At 40.9% G+C, this 21,950-nt stretch overlaps 2 protein-coding genes across 5 annotated transcripts in view; one reads left to right on the top strand and one right to left on the bottom strand.

Annotated features, from left to right (window-relative positions):
* LOC127365317 (uncharacterized) overlaps positions 1–15,472 on the top strand; it is a 54,006-nt gene extending 38,534 nt beyond the window's left edge. Inside the window, exon 2 of the mRNA XM_051403307.1 lies at positions 13,873–15,472. Within this exon, the coding sequence (XP_051259267.1) occupies positions 14,016–15,386 (1,371 nt within the window). The 5' untranslated portion in view covers positions 13,873–14,015 and the 3' untranslated portion in view covers positions 15,387–15,472. The remainder of the gene's footprint in view (positions 1–13,872) is intronic.
* Positions 15,473–16,867: 1,395 nt separating this feature from the next.
* LOC127365344 (trace amine-associated receptor 13c-like) overlaps positions 16,868–21,950 on the bottom strand; it is a 64,389-nt gene continuing 59,306 nt past the window's right edge. Inside the window, exons 1-2 of one of the 4 annotated variants that reach the window (XM_051403363.1) lie at positions 18,203–18,497; positions 16,870–17,953 (exon numbers count right to left, since the gene is read on the bottom strand). In XM_051403363.1, the coding sequence (XP_051259323.1) occupies positions 17,137–17,953; positions 18,203–18,372 (987 nt within the window). In that variant the 5' untranslated portion in view covers positions 18,373–18,497 and the 3' untranslated portion in view covers positions 16,870–17,136. Of the gene's footprint in view, positions 17,954–18,134; positions 18,498–21,950 lie in introns of those variants that run through there. The other 3 variants (XR_007885174.1, XR_007885175.1, XM_051403362.1) reach the window with 3 other exon arrangements.

Below are 21,950 nucleotides of genomic sequence, written 5' to 3'. Positions count from 1 at the left end.
ACATAAGAAATCAGCTCCTGTACACTGTCATCATGAGTAGTAAATGGTAAATGGACCTGTATTTGTATAGCGCCTTTCTAGTCTTCTGACCACTCAAAGCGCTTTTACACTACGTGCCACATTCACCCTTTCACAATTTATTTAACAGAAATGTAGCAAGTCACTTGTAAAGATGGAAAGATCACTTCTTCTGCAGGAAGACTATTGATAATGTGGCAAACATATTCAGGAATGTTTATTTTCCTAGTGGAGTAAGAATATTTCTAACCACAAAAGAACCCTAAAATGTTATTGTCAGAATAATTCAAAAATGTTTGCAGGTTTTCTTACCCTCTGGACGAATTGTAGGACACCAAGGACACTATGTTTGAGAAGTATCACCGGATACTTTAGCACTCTCTTTGTGTCCATCTATATGTAACCGGCAGGTTAAGGGTCACCTGACGTGACGTGAGTCACCACTTTAACCACCCGGAAATAAATGCCCGTCCGGTCAGCTCCGAGCTTCCTCTTTCGGCTGCTGCTGCCGCATGGTGTGGTTGTGTACCGCTGTTCCATTCTGTTGGTCGAGATTGACGCTCTGTGTGGTCCGTGCTGTGTCTGCGAGGTCTCTGGGAAAGATGGCTGGTGAAGCATGTAAATGTTTGCAGAGATTCGGAAGCGGGTGCACAACAAAGGTACTTTTTCTTCGGTAGATTACCAGTCTTATTGTCCTCTGGTTTATATCTAACCGTATCAGGAGAAACACTAACCGCTGTTTTTGTATTTACGCAGCACAGATTGCCACTGCTGTTTTGCCTAGTCTGATTTATTAACGCACTAACGTAGCCTACCTGTTTTAATACTTTAGACTTAATTTAATTTGCATCCTTGTCTGTTTTTATTGTTACGACCTGTTTCATAGTAGTGTGTGAGGAGATTTTATTTCTTTGAATATTGTGTTTCGTTTTTAGGGGTTTTTAATTTGGATTCAATTTCAGGAAAACTATTGACATAACATTTTAACCATAGAGATTTCTTGATAGATGTTTGGGTTATTTTGGTTCAGAGGTGGTGACGTATAATAGGTGGCTCCTTTTAATAACATTGCATGTACTTTTAAGTGTGTTATTTGGGTTTTATTTTGTTAGATTGGCGTGTTGAAGTGTTTATTTATAGCCCCTTTTATAAGATCCATACTGTAGAACTATAGACTACAGCCACTATTTACCAATAGTTTTCCACACATAAACGAAACTGTACTCTCCTATCGTGTTTCCAGTATTATTGGTTGTTTATCCTTTTACTTGTCCATGGATTATGTTTTTAGATTATTTTTATAGTTATGTTTAGTTTGCAGTTGTTTTATTGTCTCTGTAATAAATTACTTTAAAAGATCAAAAACCTTGTCTCTGATCTTTAATGTGGTCTTACCTGTGCTAGTGGGAATCCCTGGGTTGGTAATAACTTATCAATTTCACATTTAACTCTCTGGGTGAAAGTCCCAAAGTGGTGTTGTCGATCTATACCTATTTATCAATTTGGGCCGAGACCTCTATTGGGCCCGGTTACATAGTATGTGTGTACAATCTTGTTTACTCTCCAGCAGACATTCTCACGTATTCTTTTGACCTTTTGTCTTCCCAAACTGGCTTCTGTCATGGAAAATTCTTATTTTTAAATACTCTGTGATTAACTGACAGCTACTGATGCAGAATGTGATTACAGCTTGACAATGCTAGGTGTCAAACTTATCAATGCCTGATTTTTCTGGTTCCGGCGCTGTGTTGAGCGGCGGCCAGCAACAGTTGCTCTCTCTCTTTTCTGCACTTTTAGCAATTTTTTTCTTATTTATTGTTTTCTATTACTGTTTCAGTAAGTTGTTGTGCTAACCTTAGCCAACTATGTTTGGGAACTTTTTCCATGTTTTTTGTCCGTGTGTCTCATTCCATGTTTTTTGTCCGTGTGTCTCATTCTTGGGACAATTTTTCCCGACCGCGTCTCCGTCTGGGCGCAACAATGCCGCTGGACGTAAACACCGGGAAAAGAAGCGGAGATATAAACCATCTCTCCCTTCCATCACCATGGGGAATGTGAGGTCGCTGGCTAATAAGATGGACGAGCTGGCGGGCTTGGTGAGGACTCAGCGGGTGTATTGTGAGAGCAGCATGCTATGTTTCATGGAGACGTGGCTCCACGAGGACATTCCGGACTCAAATCCAACTGTGGACGGCTTTCAGACTGTTCAGGCGGACAGGAGTCACCATGAGAGTGGCAAGAGGAAAGTTGGGGGACTTGATATTCTTATTAACAACAAATGGTGTCATCCTGGTCACGTTACTGTGAAGTAGCGTGTGTGGAGCCCAGACATTGGACTGCTTGCTGTGAGTCTGCGGCCATATTATCTGCTCAGGGAGTTCTCACACGTGATCATCCTGGTTGTTTACATTCCACCGACCGCAAATGCGGCGTGTGCGAGTGACGTCATCCACACCGTCGTCACTGGACTCCAGACATGGATTCATCGTGATATCTGGGGACTTCAATCACATCACTCTGGCTGCAACACTGCCCACTTTCAAGCAGTTTGTGGACTGTCCCACCAGGGAAAACAAGACACTGGACCTGCTGTATGCCAATGTTAAGGAGGCTTACAGCTCCACTGCCCTTCCTCCTCTTGGAAGATCAGACCACAACCTCATCACCTGCAATCCCTGTATAAGCCCCAAGTCCAGCGGCTTCCTGTGACCACCAGAACTGTGAGGAGATGGCCACAGGAGACCAATGAAGCTTTGCAGGGCTGCTTTGAACTAACAGACTGGGAGTTGCTCTGTGATTCACATGGAGAGGACCTTCATGATCTCACGGACTGCATAACGGGGTACATCAACTTCTGTGTGGACAGTGTTGTTCCTACAGTGACTGTACGCTGTTTCCCCAATAACAAGCCGTGGGTCACCAGAGACATCAAGGTCCCGCTGAATGAGAAGAAGAGGGCCTTCAGAGATGAGGACAGGGAGCAGATGAGGTGGGTTCAGAGGGAGCTTAAGGAGAGGATCCAACAGGGCAAAGACAGCTACAGGAGGAAGCTGGAGCACAAACTCCAGCAGAACAACTTGAAGGACGTGTGGAGCGGCATGACGAGCATCACTGGCTACTAGTGTTGTTTTTGGCGGCCTGTTTTAATTTTAGTTTTAGTCTAGTCTTTTTGTCAAACTGTCATTTTAGTTTTTATTAGTTTTAGTCACGTTTATACTCTTTATACACTTTTTCGTCTAGTCAAGTTGCAGTCATCAGACTATATAACTCATCTACCTCCGGTTGCGAAAGGGACAGTGCCCTGAGCAAATGTCACTTTACCATTTTTTACCCAATTTTCACTTCATCACTTTATTTAGTAGTACTGTACCATACTTAATTTATGCTGATAACAAATGCTGCTACAATTTTTATCACTTTTACCACAGTTACCACTTTATCCAATTCTCCTTATCACTTACTTAGCTTGTACTTATTTTATTTCAATTTATGCTGCTAAACTGCACACTGCGTATTGTTGTATATTGTATATACTGTACCTACGTTTAACTGCAATTTTTGTTGCACTTTGTCACATTTAGTTGTTTTCTTCTTTTCTGCTTATGTTACCTGTAAGTGCTTGCATTTTGTTGCATTTAGTTAATTGTTGTTTTATGTTAGCCTTTATTTTTATTTTATTTTTACTCTAACCCTGTGGTACTTTACTTTACCACCTTTGTATTGAAACTGTTGCACAGTAATTTCCCTCGGGATAAATAAAGCTTCTTGAATCTTGAATCTTGAATTACCGTCATTATGAAATACTGTACATTTTGAAGGAGACAGCTACTTATTGCTGACTTATTTGGCCTGTTTTAAAATCTGTCATTTATTTATTATTTATTGCAACTTATCTGGAAGAAACACATCTTAAAGAGGCTTATATTTAATGAAAATCTGTTAACAAACAGCATACTTATAGCATTGACATGGCCATCATGTAAAAATCTGCCAACATATTAATTAGTAATTGTTTGATAGAGTTTGGGTTCAGGGTCAGATTAGTCAGCATTTCTTTGGTCCTGAATAGAGAGTCTTTGTTGTGCCTATATTTAGTTTTCAAATACACATTCCATGTGAACGTACTATAACTGGTTCCACATGTGGTCTGTGAAAAAAAAGAGATCCAAGGACAAAAGAAAAACATCCTAAAGCTCAAATGTTCAGTTTGAAACAGGATATCTGGTCCGGAATGCAACTGGGCAAGGAAGAGTTTGACAGTTCTATTATGAGTGTTGTTGTCTATGAATTTTACCTCCAGGGAAAAGCTCTGACACATGCAAAGCTTGGGTGTGTCGCAAACTAAGCACCAAAAATACTTACTGCTTTGGAGAGTAACATCACATCTTGCACAAGCTCCCTTGAAGGCAAAATCCCACACACGCACAGACACACATAAACTCAGAATTCCAGAGAGATGCAACAGCACACTATTTCATTAAAAATTAAAAGCAGCAAGCAGCAATGAACGGGCCCTCGCACTCCACGCAACTCGGGGTGTGCTGCGGCCATGTCACGTGCTGGCGTAACAGGTGCGGACTACAACATGCAAATTTCACGTAAATCAGATCAAAATCACCAAGCAGCGCTAATTTCCTGTTGCAGTAGGTAGTGCTCTCACTATATCTGAATATTGTCATGTAGACTTGTTCAGGGCGGGACTCTTATCAAACATATTAAAGTTTTATTGAGATTGGACCATGTACGCTGAAGTTAAGAGGGCGTGTTCAGAGTGGGACTGTTAAGAATATGTGAAGTTCAGTGAAGATTGGACCATGTACACTGAAGTTGAGTACAATCTGTTTCATGGCGAATCGTCGAATGACCTTGTGTGCTCTGGGTCAGTATCTAGCATATGTTATTACCTCTGCCTCAGTAGAAACCATGGTGCTCATATTAGTTGACCACTACGTGGCCATTTGTGACCTTCTGCATTACTCAAATCACTGTGAGAGGAGTAATAATCTGTGTTTGCCTTTGTTGAGTGTGCTCTATTCTGTAACAGTGTCATAGCGAAGGATAACTTGAAACAACCAGGAGAGTGTGTGATTGTCATTCACTACATCGCAGGGGTTGCTGACATTATTTTGACATTTTTTTGGTTCTGTTACTGTCATTGTAGGAGCCTAAAAGCATTTGTTGATGTTTAAGTGGTTAAATTACACAGTTCATTGATTATTAAGTAATTAAAATATTTACAGTAATGCAAAAGGTTAATTGTATAATTCTTTAGATTTAAAATGTGTGGTAATAATTTAAAATATGCAAATTTCATTGATTGGAATGTTATCAAACTCATTTTGTGACATCCTTTAATGAGCCCACGTGAAGGGAGTTGTAATGTGCTACCTTTCCATTGTCTGCCTTTGACTGGTCCCCTGTTAATAGAGCTAAGTCAGAGCCTCTGTGTGATATGACTGACATATCTTGTCGGACAGTCAGAGGGCTCAGTCACTGTAGCCTTCACATTTATTTGAAGTACGGATAATAATTTTTTGTTTTTTTTCTCAATAAGATTGTAACAAAACACAGCAATTTAGGCTGACATAAACCATAGTAGGTAACACTTTTCTTTAAGCCCCCTTATTTTGCATCTATAATCAGTATACAAACAGATAAATAAATGATTTATAATACACTATAAAGTGATTATACAAGTAGTCACCTGAAAGCTCAGAACTTCAGGATTAATTTTAGTTCATCACTGTCAAGTTTTTCTAGTCATAAATCTATAGTAAACATTGGGATTAGGTTAGACGTCCATTTGAATACCAAATTCAATCGGGAAGCTCCAAGAAAAATTAATGTTTTTTTTCCATCAAAAACTTTTCACGGTTGGAGATTAATGTAAAAATCAAATTTTTTGGCCATTGGATGGCGAGCACTTCCTGTTCTTGAAGTTGCTCAGAAACGCCCTGTCAAGTAAGTTGAGATCCCTGATCCGCTAAAACCACAACGGAGCATTAGGGACTCTCCATCTGAATAACGCAATGTACAGAGATTAGAATAACCAAAAGCTGTATAATGATTGAAGTCGATTCTATATCACAAAATGAAATATGTAACAATGAAAGGAAACACGATTATATGATTGTAACTGATTATTTGATAATTAATGAGTATAAATGCATAGTAGTAAGATAGAACTATGGAAAGTAAGGTCAAGAGAGCAAATCATGTTGAAGTGTTGAGTAACTAGGTGAGAAGGCACGTAGGCAACCGGACATGTCTGGTGCGGAGAGAAAGGGGAAGTTGAGTGCACACAGTGGATACATCTTGTGAAGATGAGCACACACAGCGGATACATCTTGTGAAGTTGAGCGCACATACCGGACCGGCCTAAGAGTTGAGAGGAAGAGGAAGTTAAACTAAACCAAATAAGGAAAACGGATGCGTACAGAGAGCACTGTGATGAGCAGAGGAAAAGGTGACGGCAGATGATCTGAGGAGGATAAAAGGAACGGCTCCGGGAGGATCGGGGTTAGTCCTCCGCCGGCTCTCGGGTTCAAGACTTGCTGATCGATCGACCACATCGGGGCAACGCATCTTTGAACTTAGAATTTCAACTCAGGAGACAGAGCAACGAACAAGCCATCATCGCAGACAGAGAAGTCCAACAACCTACAGCCGAGACGGGAGCGGCAGGCAGAGGAGGATTAACCATCTCCACCCGGCTGCAGGTTCCAATTGATCACCAAGGATCACTCTTTCGTTCATCCTGCCATCAGAGACTGCACTGGTCAGTGACTTTGCGGACTTTGGACAAAGTCGGGAGTTTCAACGGCAACCAACAGTACGGCAGGCAAGGAAGAACTGTATCGGCCGGTACACCTCTTCCCTCTCTCTCTACAAGCTGGACATTCGATCATTCAGCTGCAAGCCTTTTCATCAGGGGTTTGAATTTTAAACAATTTTTACTTAATATTAGAAATATAGTTAATCATTATTAGTGGAAGTGAACAATCAGTTTTTGAATCAGTTCATGCTGTATGCTTGCCCTTGCTAAACCTTGCAATAAAAATAACCATTGAAGTTAAAGTATAAACTGTGGACATTGGATTTATATATATATATAAGATATCTCATCAGGCAGTAATTATTAGGTAGTGTGTTCACCAACTTTACGGTTCTAAGAGGTTACTCTAGCCACAGAAATTAAACAGACCCTTGGGGCTTACTGTACAAGCCACTAAAATAATCCTAGCAATTAACAAGTGCACAGATCAGTAAGAGGAGAGCTGCCGTTAACGAACGTGACTAGCGTGGTACCTGGCTCTAGGGCTATTCGGTCAAGTGCTGCACTAGAGTAAGCAGGGTAGGCGTTCGGATGAAGGCAGTTAGAAGCTAGGCGTGTCTCCTCGCCACCAGCTTAAATAGCCTTTTTTAACCTAATAGGGTAATACTCATAGGAGAGAGGCTCGGACCCTTTATAACGGAGAGCTAGTCCAGTACCACCTATACGGGGGTAACTCGGGATCTAACGCCCCTTATTGTCAATATAGCTAGGAAAGCCATCCATCCTCTGGATCTCCACGTTATCTTGTAAAATTGTCTCACTACAATGAAATGGCTACTATGGGGACAGACATCATCACACATGAATATAATTGGGCTCATTGAATCATTGAGTCTCAGTTTGTCAGTCATACCCAATTTATGTAATTCCAACACTGTTTAGGGACTCCAGCCTGCAGAAATATTCAAATACAATAGGTGCAAATAACACATGTATGTAAATATTGCTACATCAGACACTGGTTTCATTAATGTCTTCTCTTTTATCAGGTTGTTCAGACGGATGAAGCGGAAACAGAGCTTTAGGAGTGTACAGTGCAAGTGTTAGTCATCAGGAGAAGGACCCTCTCTTATCACCACATGACATTCTGATTGTTACTGAAGGTTTGGAAGTCCTTAATTATGCACATGTACCATGTTATTTTGTTTGAATCAGAAATTTAACATTTAAAATTAAAATTGCCGGTAATATATTAGAGTGTTTTAATTGGTTTAGTCTAAAGTAAAAACTAGACTTGGATGTAATTGTTAATATTAAGCTTTTCCAAAATAAAATTAAAATTAAAACAAAGAAATGGTGTATGGTCTTTCTAACAAATAATCTTTTTACTTTGTGTGAATGTGAATTTTTGTCTTTGGCTTAAAGGCACACTATGCAAGATTTTTACGTTAATATAACAGCTTCAAAGTCATTTCAATGGTAAACAAACTCGTAGTATAGCAAATCATCCCGATAGCAAAGCAGGAGAGGGATGCCGTTGGCAGAACCAGCAATGCAAGTCGGAAAAGCCTGAAAAAACAAATGGCTGTGTCTGTGACGTGCTACGGTAAGCGTACTGACTCATTTCCGGTTTACTTCCTGCTCTGTGTACACTGTTTGGTGCTGTAGCTCTGTCAGTGAACACTAAATATAAATTTGTTTTACTTGTTACAGCGGTTAATTTCCCGCTTAACATTTAAACGTAGACTAGTTCTACCTAAGCACTCGGAGTTTCTCCTTCTTTTAGCGACTTTTCACTACTTTCAAAGTTTTTCATACATGCTAGCTTCATTAGCATTAGCAGTTAGCTATGGCTTCTCCCTCTCCCTCTCCTCTGTCCTGCTCAGTGTGTCAGATGTTCAGTTATTCCTCTGCCTCCTTTAATGATAATGGTACCTGTATTAAATGTAGTTTATTTACTGCGCTGGAGGCGAGGCTTAGTGAGTTAGAGGAACGGTACCGCACCACGGAGATAACTTTAGTCGCTATAGTTAGCCAGCCAGTAGCCGGTGCAGTCCGACCGAAGGTAGCTTCTGTTAGCCGTCCTCCGGTAGATCCCCCGGTAGTTCCCGAGCAGCCGGGAAGACAGGGAGGCTGGGTGACTGAGCGAAGGAAGACTAAAACGCCGAAGCCCACAGTTCACCACCAACCCATTCACGTTTCTAATACATTTTCCCCACTCAGTGATACACCCGCTGAGGAACCAACTCTGGTTATTCGCAGCTCCATAGTCAGAAACGTGAAGTTAGCGAAGCCAGCGGCCATAGTTAAATGTATCCCTGGGGCCAGAGCGGGCAACATTGAATCCTATTTAAAACTGCTGGCTAAAGGTAAACGTAAATACAGTAAGATTGTTATCCACGTCGGCGGTAATGACACCCGTTTACGCCAATCGGAGGTCACTAAGATTAATGTGGAGTCGGTGTGTAATTATGCTAAAACAATGTCGGACCCAATGTGACCAGTGATGACGTGTATAGCCGCATGTCGTCATTCCACCGCTGGCTGTCGAGGTAGTGTCCATCAAACGGTGTGGGCTTCATTGATAACTGGAAGCCTTTTTGGGGAAAACCTGGTCTGATAAGGAGAGACGGCATCCATCCCACTTTGGATGGAGCGGCTCTCTTATCTAGGAATATGGCGAAGTTTATTTCTAAAACCTGACAGTCCAGATTTGGGACCAGGAAGCAGAGCTGCTGTCTTACACACTTCTCTGCGCTTTCTTTAGAACAGTCACCCACCCAAAACCCCATAGAGACTGTGTCTGTCCCCCGACCACCTAAATTATTTAAAGAAATAAAAACAAGAGGAGTTCAACATAAAAATCTAATAAAAATTAAAACTAACTCCTCAGTAGCACAAAAGAAGAGAATGAAATGTGGGCTGTTAAATATCAGGTCTCTGTCCTCTAAAGCTGTTTTAGTGAATTAATTAATATCAGATTATGATATTGATTTACTTTGTCTTACTGAGACTTGGTTGTCCCACGAGGAGTATGTTAGCCTAAATGAATCCACCCCCCCAGTCATATTAATACTCACATTCCTCGAGGCACTGGCCGAGGAGGTGGAGTAGCAGCCATATATGATTCGAGCGTTTTAATGGACCCTAAACCTAAACTAAATTATAATTCATTTGAAAGCCTTGTTCTTAGTCTTTCTCACCCAAACTGGAAAACACTGCAGCCAGTTCTATTTGTTATAGTGTACCGCGCTCCTGGACCGTACTCTGATTTTATATCTGAATTCTCAGAGTTTTTATCAAGTTTAGTCCTTAAATCAGATAAAGTAATTATTGTAGGTGATTTTAATATTCATGTGGATGTTAACAATGACAGCCTTAGTAACGCATTTATATCATTAATAGACTCAATTGGCTTCTGTCAGAGTGTAAATAAACCAACTCATTGTTTTAATCACACTCTTGACCTTGTTTTATCATATGGCATTGATATTGAACATTTAATAGTCTTCCCACATAATCCTTTCCTATCTGACCATTATTTAATAACTTTTGAAATCATACTATTAGATTATAAGCCATTAGGCAAAACTTCCTACAGCAGATGTCTATCTGACAGTGCTGTAGCTAAATTTAAGGAGGAGATTCCTTCAGTGTTTAATTCAATGCCATGTCTGAATTTAACAGAGTCCTATAACGACTTTAGTCCCTCTGAAATTGATAATCTTGTCGATAGTGCTACAGGCTCACTACCATCAACATTAGATTCTGTCGCTCCTATAAAAAGGAAATTATTAAAACATAGGAGACTAGCACCTTGGTCTAACCACCAAACCCGCCAGTTAAAACAAATAGCTAGGAAATCTGAAAGGAAATGGCGCTCTTCCAAATTATCAGAATATCGCTCAATTTGGCATGATAATCTTAAAACTTATAGAAAGGCCCTCTGTAATGCCAGAGGAGCCTATTACTCAGCACTAATAGAAGAAAATAAGAATAACCCTAGGTTCCTCTTCAGCACTGTAGCCAGGCTGACAGAGAGTCACAGCTCTATTGAGCCACATATCCCCATAAACTTAAGTAGCAATGACTTCATGAGCTTCTTCTATAATACAATTATTACTATTAGAGAGAAAATTAATCACCAACTGCCATCAACCGTTATCAGTGGCTCTCCAAGTTCAGGGACTTCTGTCAATGTAAACTTAGATATATATTTAGACTGTTTTTCTGCTATCGATCTTCATCAGTTAACTTCAATCATTTCTTCATCGAAGCCATCAACCTGTCTATTAGACCCGATCCCAACTAGGCCGCTTAAAGAAGTTGTTCCCTTAATTGGCACTTCTTTACTGGATATGATTAATCTTTCTTTATTATCAGGATATGTACCACAGTCCTTTAAAGTAGCTGTAATTAAACCCCTTCTTAAAAAGCCCACTCTTGACCCAGGGGTTTTAGGCAACTATAGACCGATTTCTAACCTCCCCTTCCTCTCTAAAATTCTGGAGAAAGTAGTTGCCAAAGAGTTGTGTGACTTTCTACATAACAATAGTTTATTTGAGGATTTTCAATCAGGATTTAGAGTTCATCATAGCACAGAGACAGCTCTGGTCAAAGTTAATAATGACCTTCTGATTGCTTCTGACAATGGACTTGTCTCTGTACTTGTATTATTAGATCTTAGTGCTGCATTTGACACCATTGACCATAATATTCTTTTACAGAGACTTGAGCATCAAATTGGCATTAAAGGAACCGCACTAAGCTGGTTTAAGTCATATTTATCAGATTGCTCGCAGTTTGTACACGTTAACGATGAATCTTCAATAAATACTACAGTTAGTCATGGAGTTCCACAAGGTTCTGTACTTGGACCAATACTATTTACTTTATATATGCTCCCTTTAGGCAACATTATTAGGAATCACTCCATTAACTTTCACTGTTATGCAGATGATACGCAGTTATATCTATCAACCAAGCCCGATGAAATTCATCAATTATCTAAATTACAAACAGGTCTTAAGGACATAAAATCCTGGATGACCTGCAATTTTCTGATGTTAAACTCAGAAAAAAACTAAATTCTTGTTCTTGGCCCCAAAAACCTTGGAGACTCACTGTCTAAAGATATAGTTACTCTAGATGGCATTACCTTGGCCTCTAGCACCACTGTCAGGAATCTTGGAGTTATCTTTGATTAGGATTTGTCATTTAACTCCCACATAAAGCAGACCTCTTGGACTGCCTTCTTTCATTTACGTAATATTACAAAAATTAGACACATACTATCACAGACAGATGCAGAAAAACTAATCCATGCATTTGTTACTTCAAGGCTGGATTACTGCAACTCTTTATTATCAGGTTGCCCCAATAAGTCCATTGAAACGCTCCAATTAATTCAGAACGCTGCAGCATGAGTACTGACAGGAACTAGAAAAAGAAATCACATCTCTCCTGTACTAGCTTCTCTGCATTGGCTCCCCGTAAAATGTAGAATAGAATTTAAAATCCTCCTCCTCACTTATAAAGCTCTTCATGGTCAGGCCCCTTCATATCTTAAAGAGCTCATAGTACCCTATTACCCCTCTAGAACACTACGTTCTCTGAATGCTGGGCTACTTGTGGTTCCTATAGTCTCTAAAAGTAGAACAGGAGCCAGAGCCTTCAGTTACCAAGCTCCTCTCCTGTGGAACCAGCTTCCAGTTGTGGTTCTGGAGGCAGACACCCTCACCACATTCAAGAGTAGGCTTAAGACATTCCTCTTTGATAAAGCTTATAGTTAGGGCTGGATCAGGTGAGTCCTGAACCATCCCTTAGTTATGCTGTTTATGCATGTAAGTTCAGCTGACATGTGAGTTTAAAACGGAGACTTAACGTTAATGTTAATGTTGGAGATGCAGACTGTAGCATTAACGTCAGGTTAATAGACTCGGTGATGTTCATGATCAGTGACACCAAGTTGCGCCCCCCCCCCCTGTAGTTCTACATGCTTGAAAAATGGAGTGAGATCGACAGCCCAAGAGGAAAGGTGGAGCAGAGAGAGAGAGGCTTAAAAAGCTAAAAGCACTGGCCACAGATCGGCGAAGTGCTGTAAAATAACTGACCAGTTTGGCACAACTATGGCCTATCCAGCACCACTATCTTAATGAGGAGGTTAGTTCCACTTTGTGGAAGCTGATGGGGCTAAAACTGACTTAATACAACAAATGTAAGTGCAAATTCTAGAATATGGTTAACTAACATAGGCACAACATAATAAATTATATGAATATTGAAATCCTTGTATTACATTATTTCATTTAACCTTTATTTAACCAGGTAAAATCCCACTGAGATTAAGAACATATTTGTTGTCATATGAACATAACCAATGCATATAAAAATAATCAATTAGTGAACAGAAACATTTATTTTGTAGGGGAAAGAAACAGATAAAGCTGTGTGTGGGCACATGTGGAGCCTTTGCTCTATTATTTTACACTTTTACATCAGTAGGCGCCAAACCTAACTCACTCTTGGTGTTTTGCGTTAATCCGGTGGTGGTGGCCTGAATTATTGTCCCAGTCCGCCCCTGTTCATGATTGCTCCATGCTAGTGACATTCAAGGCTGTAGTAGATTGCATTACAGATGGTGAAGACGGTTTCTTCACTCTGTGACATATTTTGCAATTTAAACGTAAGACATATAAATCTTACTTTGGGAGAGAGATGTTGGATTGAGCCAGATCCGATTGCTTCTTGTCAGCGTGCTGTACAAGCCTGCACGTAACATGTTAATTTTTTTTAATAGTAGGCTACACCTTAACATATTGTTAACGTTTTGGTCGCACCTTGTCAAACAACATAATCTAATCATGATGATGATGATGATGATGATGATGATGATGATGATTTTGAGTAATAATAGTAGTACTACTATAGTAGTAGCCTATGTCTTATGGGCATAGACATATTGCAATGGTGAAATACTTGTGTGATGGATTGTTAATGTTGCTTATTAGTAATAATGAAGTTCAGCCTTTTTTATATAATACATATGTCTTACAGTTATTCATTCTTCCTCATTTCAGATGATGACCATCCCATATCCATTATTGAAGATGTAGCAGAGATACTACCACCAGTTCCACTTCAAGAAGATAATGGTGATGATGTGCAAGAGTTTGTATGTGCATGCAAATACAACAATGGTCATCCATGTTCAACACGTTTCATGCAAGAGGAGCTGCAGATGATTCGCTACTGTTTCCTGGAAATGACAAGGGAAGAGCTAGATATCGCCATTCTAGCTAAACTCTCATGTGGAATGCATCTTTCTCAGCTAACATCCCGCACCCATAAAAAAGAACAGACAGTTCGGAAGTCCCAAAGAACTGATTTCTTTCACCATAGGGAGAAAATATGCAGGGATAAGTTTAAATATCTCCATGCCATTGGCCAGGTCAAGCTAGATGCTCTTATTAAGCATTATAAAGAGCATGGTGTTACTCCTCGAATGCATGGCAACAAAAAGCGTCAGCCTCCTAATGCACTGAAGAAAGAGGACAATATGTATGTTGCACATTTCATTGTAAACTATGCTGAAACTCATGGCAAGCATCTTCCAGGGAGGGTACCAGGCTTTTGGAGGAGTGATTTGAAACTTCTTCCAACTAACTGTACGAAGGTGAAGGTGTACTCCGATTACTGTGTGGCAGTTGCTGCAGCAAATCAGCGTGTGGTTTCTGTAGTTACGTTTCGTCGTATCTGGCGGGAAGTGGTGCCATTTGTTGTCACAATGCGGCCAGCAACTGACCTGTGTTGGACATGTCAAAAATATCAAAAACGCATTAGTGAGGCTGCCAATAAGGCTGATTCAGAGAAGGAAGAGCTGCATCGTCTGGCCACTGAACATCTGGAGAAAGCTAGAGTAGAGCGTACACACTATCAGCAACTTTGTAAGGATTCAAAAGCAAACTTGCCTGCTGGGTTAGAGTTAGGTCCACACAGTCCTTCTAGTTATGAGGGAATGGTACATTATAGCATGGACTTTGCACAACAGATTCACTACCCCAATGATCCCCTCCAACCAGGGCCGATGTATTTCAAAACTCCACGTAAGTGTGGAGTTTTTGGTGTAGCATGTGAGGCCTTGCCAAAGCAGGTTACTTCCTTGTTGGATGAATCCATACAGACTGGTAAAGGTAGCAACTGTGTTATTAGCCTTTTACACTCATACCTTGAGAATTATGGACTGGGTGAAATGCACATGCACCTTCATGCAGATAACTGTTCGGGACAAAACAAGAACTCCTTTGTGATGTGGTATCTGTTGTGGCGTGTCTTTACAGGTCGTCATGTGTCAATCAAAATGAGTTTCCTTCTTGCTGGACACACAAAGTTTTCCTGTGACTGGTGCTTTGGGCTCTTTAAAAGAAATTTTAGGAGGAATAAGGTTGACTGCTTGGATGACATTGCCCAAGTAGTTGGAGTCAATGTACCATGTCTTTGTGGTAGAGAGGATGGCACTGTTCTTGTACCTATGTATGACTGGAGCACATTCTTGGGTACATACAGGCTCAGCTCAGGCTGTAAACATGAATGAGGATTAATTCAGTGATTCTGGGGACAGTCATTGTATAATAGTCTTGAATACAGGGGTTGTATCTATAGTTAGTGTTGTTGCTCACTTTTTCCATTTGAATTTACAATAAGTCATGATATACTGCATATTTCAGAAATTTTCTGCATAATTATACTGCATATTTTTTATATTTTTCTGGATATTTATACTGCATGATTTGATGATATTCTGAATAATAGCAGAACAATAATTACATTGAATATTGTTACTCAACTTTTCCATTATAATTTACAATAAGTCATGATATACTGCATATTTTTATATTTTCTGTATATATATATACTGCATATTTCTGATATTTTCTGTATTTATACTGCATATTCTTTATATTTTCTGCATATTTATACTGCATGATTTGATAATATACTGCATAATAACAGAATAATACTGACATTGTCTAATACATATATAATGTGCAGTAACTTAAAAAAAAGAAGAGAAAAAGTTACGTAAAACAAATTCAATTAATTGAATGTTGAATTAATAAATGCATTCTTGATTTTCATCTAATTCATGAGTGTTGTGTGTTTGCTTGGTGCCACAGTAACAATTTTTTCCAACATATACAGTGACTAAAATAAGTCTGTGCCATAATAGAGTAATGAAAATTTAACATGTGATATTTGATTGTTAAAATGTTCTATTTAGAATGTCTATCTTTAAACCTGTTTTTCTCAAAATTCTGTTTCATAAAACCATGTTAATAAGCTGACTTCAGATAATAATAACATTTGTTACAGACATGCTATGAAAAAAAGGAAAACAGATTTGAAAAGAGCTTGAAATCAGCTTTAAGGTGGTATCAGAGTCTTGAGTTGGTAAAATTTCACCATGTGATGGGCTTTCCCAGATCGCATCACATATCAGAAAATAAATAAATGGGAGGAAATCCTACGTAAATCATAATAAAATAATTAATTAAAACATAATTTAAAAATACATTTATAAATGAATTAAAAAAAAAAAAAAAAAAAAAATATATATATATATATATATATATATATATATATATATATATATATATATAGATAGGAGAATTAATAAAAAGTTGAATGAATACAGAAGCAAAAAACTCAAATATCAATTTATGTAACATTTTATAGATTAATTAATGTCTATATTCATTTTTTATGTTCTATTTGGTGCATTTAATGGCATTCTTATTTATTAATTGGGCAATTTATTCTATTTTTGATTTTGGCAGCTTTGGTCCTCCATACATTAGGCCAGGAGTGCTGTCAATGGCCTATGTTCACAAAGGGAACAATGGGCCTACCTTTGCTTTAGATATGTTGTAAGACCTCTTGAGGGTCTCCAGTTACACCCATTCACATTGTGGCTCACAAACAGCTCTTTGTCTGTAAATAAGTGGCTATTTTATTCACCTAATGTTTTCCTTTATTTACATAATATATGTAAATGATTAATATTTCTTGAGTTATCTAAACAAGTTTGTTGTATGTAAGTATTTTATTTTTATTATAGAGGCTCCATTAACAGGGGACCAGTCAAAGGCAGACAACGGAAAGGTAGCACATTACATTGAGATTACCGTATATAACAACAAATAACAGAATAAAGAGAAGATACACACATACTGGTAATCACACTTCATGTGAGATGTACTTGAAGCACAAGTGACATATTTTAAATTGTTGCAGACTTTTCGATTTCTAATTCATATTTTAACATTTCATGTCTGTCTCACCAACTACAGTATGTTGGCCCGACAAGAGTCAGGCTGAAGTATTTTAAATGTTACAATGAGTTTAATAGATTTTAGAAACCAGGGATAGCAAAAAGCATAGATCACTGGGTTTAGACAAGAGTTGAAATAGAATAACCAGGTCTCAAAGGGCACAGATGTAACACCAAACATGGCATTCTGGCCTACAAGAGAGGAACAGTAATATGGGCAAAGACATGTCAGAAACACAATTACAACAACGCCAAGAGTCCTGGCTGCTTTCAGCTCTGATTTTTTAGCAGTTACTGTCTCTGAACGCTGAAGAGTGACAGCTGCAATATGGGACCTCATGGCACGAGCCTGAGACACAGCCACCCCAAATACTCTGATGTACAGAACTATGATGACAGTTACAGGACCAGTAAAGGTCAAAATAAGGTCAGCGACCCCTGCAATGTGGTTAATGACAATCACACACTCTCCAGAGCAGGAATTATGTCTGCCTGGTTGTTTTAAATTATCGTTCATTATGAGACCGTTGTACAGAATAGAGCAGACCCAACAAAGGCAAACACAGATTGTTACTCCTCTCACAGTGATTTTGGTGGAGTAATGCAGAGGGATACAAATGGCCACATAGCGGTCAACAGATATAAGCACCATGGTTCCTACTGAGGCAGAGGTCACAATGAAGTCTAAAATGAAAAACAAAGAACAAATGAGGTCACCGAGGAACCAGCAGCCGTCTGTGAGGAGAATCTGAAAAGACATGATGATGCCCACGAAGAAATCAGAGACTGCCAGGGAGAGGAGGAGGAGGTTGGTGGGGGTGTGGAGCTGCCTGGATTGAAAGAGGGGCATCATGTATCACATATTATTATTTCTAGTATCAATTGCAATTCCATAATATTATTATATATATATATATATATACATTAAATATAACAAATATAACATAATCTATAGGTAAAATATCAACACAGTAGTTAAAATCATACATCAACACATAGACCAGATCTGACCATTTCTATTGTCTTTCTCTGAACCAGTAATTTCATCATTTTCATAAATTGATTAAATATTTTGCTACTTGAAGTGGGAGATAGAGATGATGACCAGCAGGTTTAGAGTTGCAGTGAGCAGAGAGATGGAGGACAGTAGAATGTAAATAAGCACAGCCTCAGTGTGTGGGCGCTTTGTCCTCCTGCAGGAGCTGTTGAGTTGTGGAAAGCAGAGTTCACTTTCTTCCTGGGTCTCCATTATCAGAGGAAAAGGATGAGAGAAGCTGCTGAGCTCTGGCAGCTTTATGACTTAACCTCTTAATCATACAGCTGATTTAGCTCTTCTCTCTTGAGGAAGAAAATTGCAGCCAGCTCAACTACCCCCTACTGGTCATGTCCTTTTCACACTCAAATGTATATTCATACTTTCTCCTGAGGCAGCCGGCTCGCCCCCGGCTGGTCTCTGCAACATTGATGATTTTACCATACACCATAGGTAAGGCAGACAATTGATTGGGGCCTAATAACTAATTAAAACCAAACTTCTCACAAAAACTTTTCGAAATAAAAGCCCCCAATTGGCAAATTTAAGAGCAGAACTTGTAATCCTGTTAGTAAAATCTGGGTATATGTTATCAATCAGAGTGAGGCATTAGCCACCGGTAGCAGGTGTAGCGCATTAGTAATGACTGGGGACACTGTAAAGTGAGGAGCTGCTGCAGATAATCCATCCAGTGGACATCGTCCATGAAATATGAAAGGTGTTAAATGAAAGTGTCGAGCACTGAATTGGCCAAGTATTGGAAGAGGAAACATGGCAAGCTAATCAAACCGAAGAACCAGGATTCACCTTTTCTTGGAACTCTGATTTTCCCTGATTCAATCATCACAACCCTGCTAGTGTGGTAGGCTATCTGCAACCAGACTCGCACTGTTCAGAAATCCCCAGTTGACTCATTCAACCCATTCCCCTATTTTGACTCTGAAGGAAACTAAGTGACTAAATGAACTTTATCCTTGGACAATTTCCCTGGTGCTGATATGAGTTAATCAATCAACCATTGTAGAGGTGTGAATAAGTGCTGATTATTTAATGTGGGTCTTTAGTTGTGTATGATATGGTTCTATGGAAAACTGGTATATTTTGGTTATAACTTTTCGCTAATGTGAAAGATTGAAACAGGCTATAGCGTCCATTTGGGATAGATTGACAGATATAACAGTTTGTAAGTAAGGGGGGTGGGAGATTACAAAATTCTTGATCGCTAGTTCATCCAATCATTGACTTCTGCTATCAAGTTACATTGCAATGCAGTCATCAAAAAGGAGCTGTGTGCCATTTCCTTGCCTTCCCCTTTGCTTTGGCACTTGAAAAGTGAAGAAAATGGCAAGACGAATTAGAAACTTAGTGCACAAAAGTTAAGCAAAATATAGTTGCAATGAATAAATTTAGGTTTCATTCCAATAATGATGACTGGTTGTTACGCCCCTGTCTAGGGGGAAGGTGTTAAGTTCACTTGTGACTTGGACCCCAAAGCAAAGACACACTCTCTGGTGAGTGGGAACTGAAGATATTTTAATAGAAGTCCAAAAACAAAAACCGGAACTGAAGCGGGCAGGTGAGGCAGGGAGCTGGCTGGCAGGAGGATGTCTTCAGCAGACTTGCACAGGCAAAACTAGACTCGGGAAAGTAGGTGAACAGCATGCCGGGTTGGAGCATGGAATGTTCTGACAGCGAGCAGGAGTGGAGACCGGGCTAATGAGGTGACGGGAATGGGCTGAGTGAAAACAGGTGTGCCAACAGGAGGAAGCCAGCCACACCCCCTGCCCCACACAACAAGCTCTGCAAGAAAACAGAAAGGGGAGGGGGAACAGACAGAGGACAAAAGAAAAGCACAACAACAAAGGCATAATAAACCAAACCATAACAGTACCCCCCCTCAAAGGATGCCTCCTGGTGGCCTGCCAGGCTTGTCTGGGTACCTGTCATAAAGGTCTTTAATAAGTTCAGGGTCCAAAACACTGGAGCGAGAAACCCATGAGCGCTCCTCTGGCCCATACTTCTCCCAATCCACCAAGAATTGGAAACCTCGACCCCGCCTCCGTACATCCAACAGCTGCCGGACAGTAAATGCAGTGTGGTCGTCTTTGATCTGGGGGGGGTGGAGGGGGTTTGGCTGGGGGGCACAGAGGACTGGTGGAAACAGGCTTGAGGAGTGAAACATGAAGACGGGTGGATATTGAGGGAGGGAGGTAGCTTAAGTCTCACCACCCTGGGGTTGATGATGCATTCATTCGTGTAAGGGCCAATGTACCTGGGAGTCAGTTTTCGGGACTCAGTCTTGAGAGGAGGATCACAGGAGGAGAGCCAGACCTCCTGGCCGGGCTGATACTGGGGAGCTGGGGAGCGGTGACGGTCGGCCAACCTCTGGTTCCGGGCCGCTGTTTGGGTGAGAGCTGCCCGGGCTTCACGCCAGACCTGGTGGGCACGCCGGAGGTGCACCTGCACTGAAGGAACTGACACCTCAACCTCCTGAGCAGGGAAGAGAGGGGGCTGAAAGCCATTAGCAGCCATAAACAGAGACATACCTGTGGCAGAGCAGACCAGGAAGTTGTGAGCAGATTCAATCCAGGGAAGGTGGGAAGACCAGGAAACAGGGTGATGAGAGGCAACGCAGCAAAGAGCTGCTTCCAGATCTTGATTTGCCCGCTCAGTCTGGCCATTGGTCTGGGGATGGTACCCAGAGGAAAGGCTGGCTGACGCCCCCACTGCCTGGCAAAAAGCCTGCCACACTCTGGAGGAGAACTGTGGGCCTCTGTCTGACTCAATGTCCTGGGGGATACCATGCAGCCTAAAAACATGCTGGGTGAGCAAACAAGCAGTCTCAAGGGCAGAGGGGAGTTTAGACAGAGGGACAAAGTGCACCGACTTGGAAAGTCTACAACACTTAAAATGGTGTTATTACCTTCTGAAGGTGGTAGGCCAGTGACAAAGTCTACCGCAATGTGAGACCAGGGCCGGTGGGGGATAGGAAGGGGGCGAAGGAGACCAGCAGGAGCATGATGAGAAGCCTTACTGCGGGCACAGACTGAGCAGGCAGAGACAAACTCCTTGACATCAGCGGACATGGAGGGCCACCAGAAATGCTGACGAAGCAAAGCCAGGGTCCGATGAAAATCAGGGTGGCATGCCACCTTGGAGGCGTGTCCCCACTGGAGCACTGAGGAACGGACAGGCACAAACAGTCAGTTAGGTGGACCACCCTCAGGGGCTGGATGATCCACCGAGCCTGACAGGAGTTGAGCCTGCAGGCAGAACGGAGGTAAGACAAGTTCTTGTGGTCAGTCCATACAACTAAAGGGCGAGTAGAGCCCTCCAACCAGTGCCTCCACTCCTGAAGGGCCAGCACCACTGCCAGCAACTCACGATTCCCCACATCATAGTTTCTCTCCGCAGGTGTAAGACGGCGAGAGAAGATTGCACAGGGGTGCAGCTTCTGGTCAGCAGTGGATCGTTGGGACAGGACTGCCCCAACACCAGAGTCCGAGGCACTGACCTCCACCACAAACTGGACAGAAGGATCTGGATGTCACAACGTTGGAGCAGAAGTGAACATACTCTTAATCTTGGCAAAAGTGACTTTGGCTGCAGGGGACCAAACAAAGGGTGATTTAACAGAGGTTAACTTGGTTAGCGGTGCAGCAACTCTACTGTAATCACAAATAAACCTGCGGTAAAAATTGGCAAACCCCAGAAATCTTTGTAACTGCTTTCGAGTGGTGGGAGTGGGTCATTCCTCCACTGCCTTAATCTTGGCAGGGTCTGACCTGACCACC

This window comes from Dicentrarchus labrax, unplaced genomic scaffold, assembly GCF_905237075.1.
Source record: "Dicentrarchus labrax unplaced genomic scaffold, dlabrax2021, whole genome shotgun sequence".
NCBI classification, from domain to species: Eukaryota; Metazoa; Chordata; class Actinopteri; family Moronidae; genus Dicentrarchus; species Dicentrarchus labrax.
The sequence above is the reverse complement of the archived record's forward strand: the minus strand, read 5'-3'. Positions and strand labels throughout refer to the sequence as shown.